The 2,500-nt window shown below is 41.8% G+C and overlaps 1 protein-coding gene across 4 annotated transcripts in view; it reads right to left on the reverse strand.

Moving 5' to 3' along the window:
- Rgl (Ral guanine nucleotide dissociation stimulator-like) overlaps positions 1–2,500 on the reverse strand; it is a 235,468-nt gene that overhangs the window by 89,540 nt on the left and 143,428 nt on the right. The window contains exon 2 of one of the 4 annotated variants that reach the window (XM_076185501.1): positions 131–628. The exons of the other annotated variants lie outside the window; for them this stretch is intronic. Within the exon in view, the coding sequence (XP_076041616.1) occupies positions 131–151 (21 nt within the window). The 5' untranslated portion in view covers positions 152–628. The remainder of the gene's footprint in view (positions 1–130; positions 629–2,500) is intronic. 4 annotated transcript variants of the gene reach the window in all.

Consider the following 2,500-nt stretch of genomic DNA (forward strand, 5'->3'; position numbering starts at 1 on the left):
CCCAGATTTAATACTCGACGACCAGCCAGTCATCTCTGATGTGGCTGATGACAGATTTGATTCTGCGTGTTGCGTCATTTTTGTGGGCGACAGAAGGTATAGTGCCTGGCGCCATCATAGAGGGTCTTACCTCTTCTTTCATGATCCTCATCTCCGACAAAGAAGGAGACGACAACGACGGGAAGGGCGACACGATAGGGTTGGAGGTTCACGTTTCAGGGCCATTGTGGGAACGTGACTCCGCTCTCCCAGGGACCCCGTGACAGCTGGTTCATGGGGGTAGATGGCACAGGGGGGGAGAGGGGGGGGAACAAGTAACACACAGAGACACCCACACTACTCAAGTCTTTATATGTAACACACAGAGACACCCACACTACTCAAGTCTTTATATAAGAGACTTGCGAAGGAAGGAATGAGGGTTCGTTATTTCAACGGTTTATTTGCAGTCTGAAATTTCAAATTCAAACGCACCAATCACCGTTTAGAGAGAAGGGAGTGTAACAACTTTTTTTGTGTAGTCTTTAATTTTGAATTTTGGCTTCTTCGTGATTCTCACATTAATGTCACATTTCTACATTGTTCTTTTCTTTTTTAGTCGATTTTTTCACGTCTCAGGTAAATACCTCTGTAAAACATAATTTACTTAAGAAACATCAACATGCACGACACAAGGCCAATCTACGACATACACTTAAAAGACAAAAACATCAAAACACACAACTAATTATACACTTAACCCATTCAACTCCGATGACAAGATTCCTTGTCATTTGGTCAAATAAAACAAAAAATCATAAAACACCAAAATGTTTGATCAAACACCAGAAAAATATGACGTCAGTCCTCGCTTCGTGCGAGGACTGACGTCATATTTTTCTGGTGTTTGATCAAACATTTTGGTGTTTTATGATTTTTTGTTTTATTTGACCAAATGACAAGGAATCTTGTCATCGGAGTTTAATGGGTTAAAAGATAAAACATCAAAATATACACTTAAAATATACAAATATTAAAGCATACCACTAATTCAACTAAAAGGTACAAATATAAAAATATATGCATAACAAATGCAAATCATCACAGCTACATTTTCACATAAGCACTCAGTAGTCTATAGGGGTGAGGGGGTTTTAGTAAAACCCCTACGGATAAGAGTCACATAGTATGCCTTCATAGTTGGTGTCTAATCTCCACTTGGAAAAAAATCATGACCACTTAATTTCTACCACTTTTGTACAATACTTCTTAAATCTTTTCTTTACCACTTCTGTTACTTCAAATCTATCCTGCCCGCCATTTCCAGGCGATTTCATTCAGCTGAGAGGAAACTCTAACAGAGGCAGAAGGGACGGTTTGAATTCAGTTTGAATTTTCAAATTCAAACGCATCAATCACAGTCCTGTTTATGGAGAGGGAGTGTAACGACTTTCCCTTCATAGTTTATCTCTAATTGTGAATTTCGATTTCTTCGTAATTTTCACATTAATGTCGCATTTGTATATTGTTCTTTCTGTGACGTCATTCGCTATAGCGACGTCATTTCGGTACGATGACGTCATCACCGGGTCTTGATTGATGGAAACATCAATGATTTCCGAGTGAGTCTGCCGATCAGCTGATTGAAATCGTGTGGCATTAGCTAGAACAAAATATACAAAGAGCAGCGGAAAGAGTAAAGAGTCAACCCACAACATCGACTCGTTTTATTCTGGTGCCGCCGGTCAATTTTATTCAGCCAAGGGAATCAGTTTATGACAAGATTAATATGCTCATACTAAGAGATTTATAACCCGATTGTATATCTAACACTTCATTCGTGATATACATTACAAAAAAATCACAAAAACGAAAACGTTCAGAAAACGGAGCCATGCATATGCGATCAACATGCTTGGATCACGTGTTGGACTCGTGATCGACTTCTATTACCCTTCCCGTACGAGAGCTCAAAGCTCGTATCACCGATCTATGGGTAATACAATGACCTTACACGCACACACACCCAACTCCCCGCCTACGAAAGTTGGAGTAACAACCCGCAGCGCAGCGATACTGAAATTATTTCAACCCTGGGCGGGATTCGAACCCGGACCACCGTAGTGGCAGTTGGAAACTCTAACCACTGCGCCACGAGTTGTGTGTGTGTGTGTGTGTGTGTGTGTGTGTGTGTGTTGTGTGTGTGTGTGTGTGTGTGTGTGTTGTGGTGGGTTGGTTGCCCGCGCGTGTGTGCATGACTGTCATGATACAGTTATCTGAGGGGAATTATTGCCAAACGGGACGCGTCATAACTCTCCTACACAGCAGACATCCCGCGGCGAGCTCCACATGACCTCGGAAGGCAAGGCGACCTAGAATGACCTTTTGCAACCGACAGGTTGACCTTGGACAGGTGTGCCACGTGACGTCAAGGTGGTGTTACACAACTCTACACACAAAAACAGATCGATCAAAGAAATGTTTATTACCTCCGTATGCTAAAGCATCATGGACGCACATT

This window comes from Oratosquilla oratoria, chromosome 5, assembly GCF_046742065.1.
Source record: "Oratosquilla oratoria isolate Oo_2021 chromosome 5, ASM4674206v1, whole genome shotgun sequence".
Lineage (NCBI taxonomy): Eukaryota > Metazoa > Arthropoda > Malacostraca > Stomatopoda > Squillidae > Oratosquilla > Oratosquilla oratoria.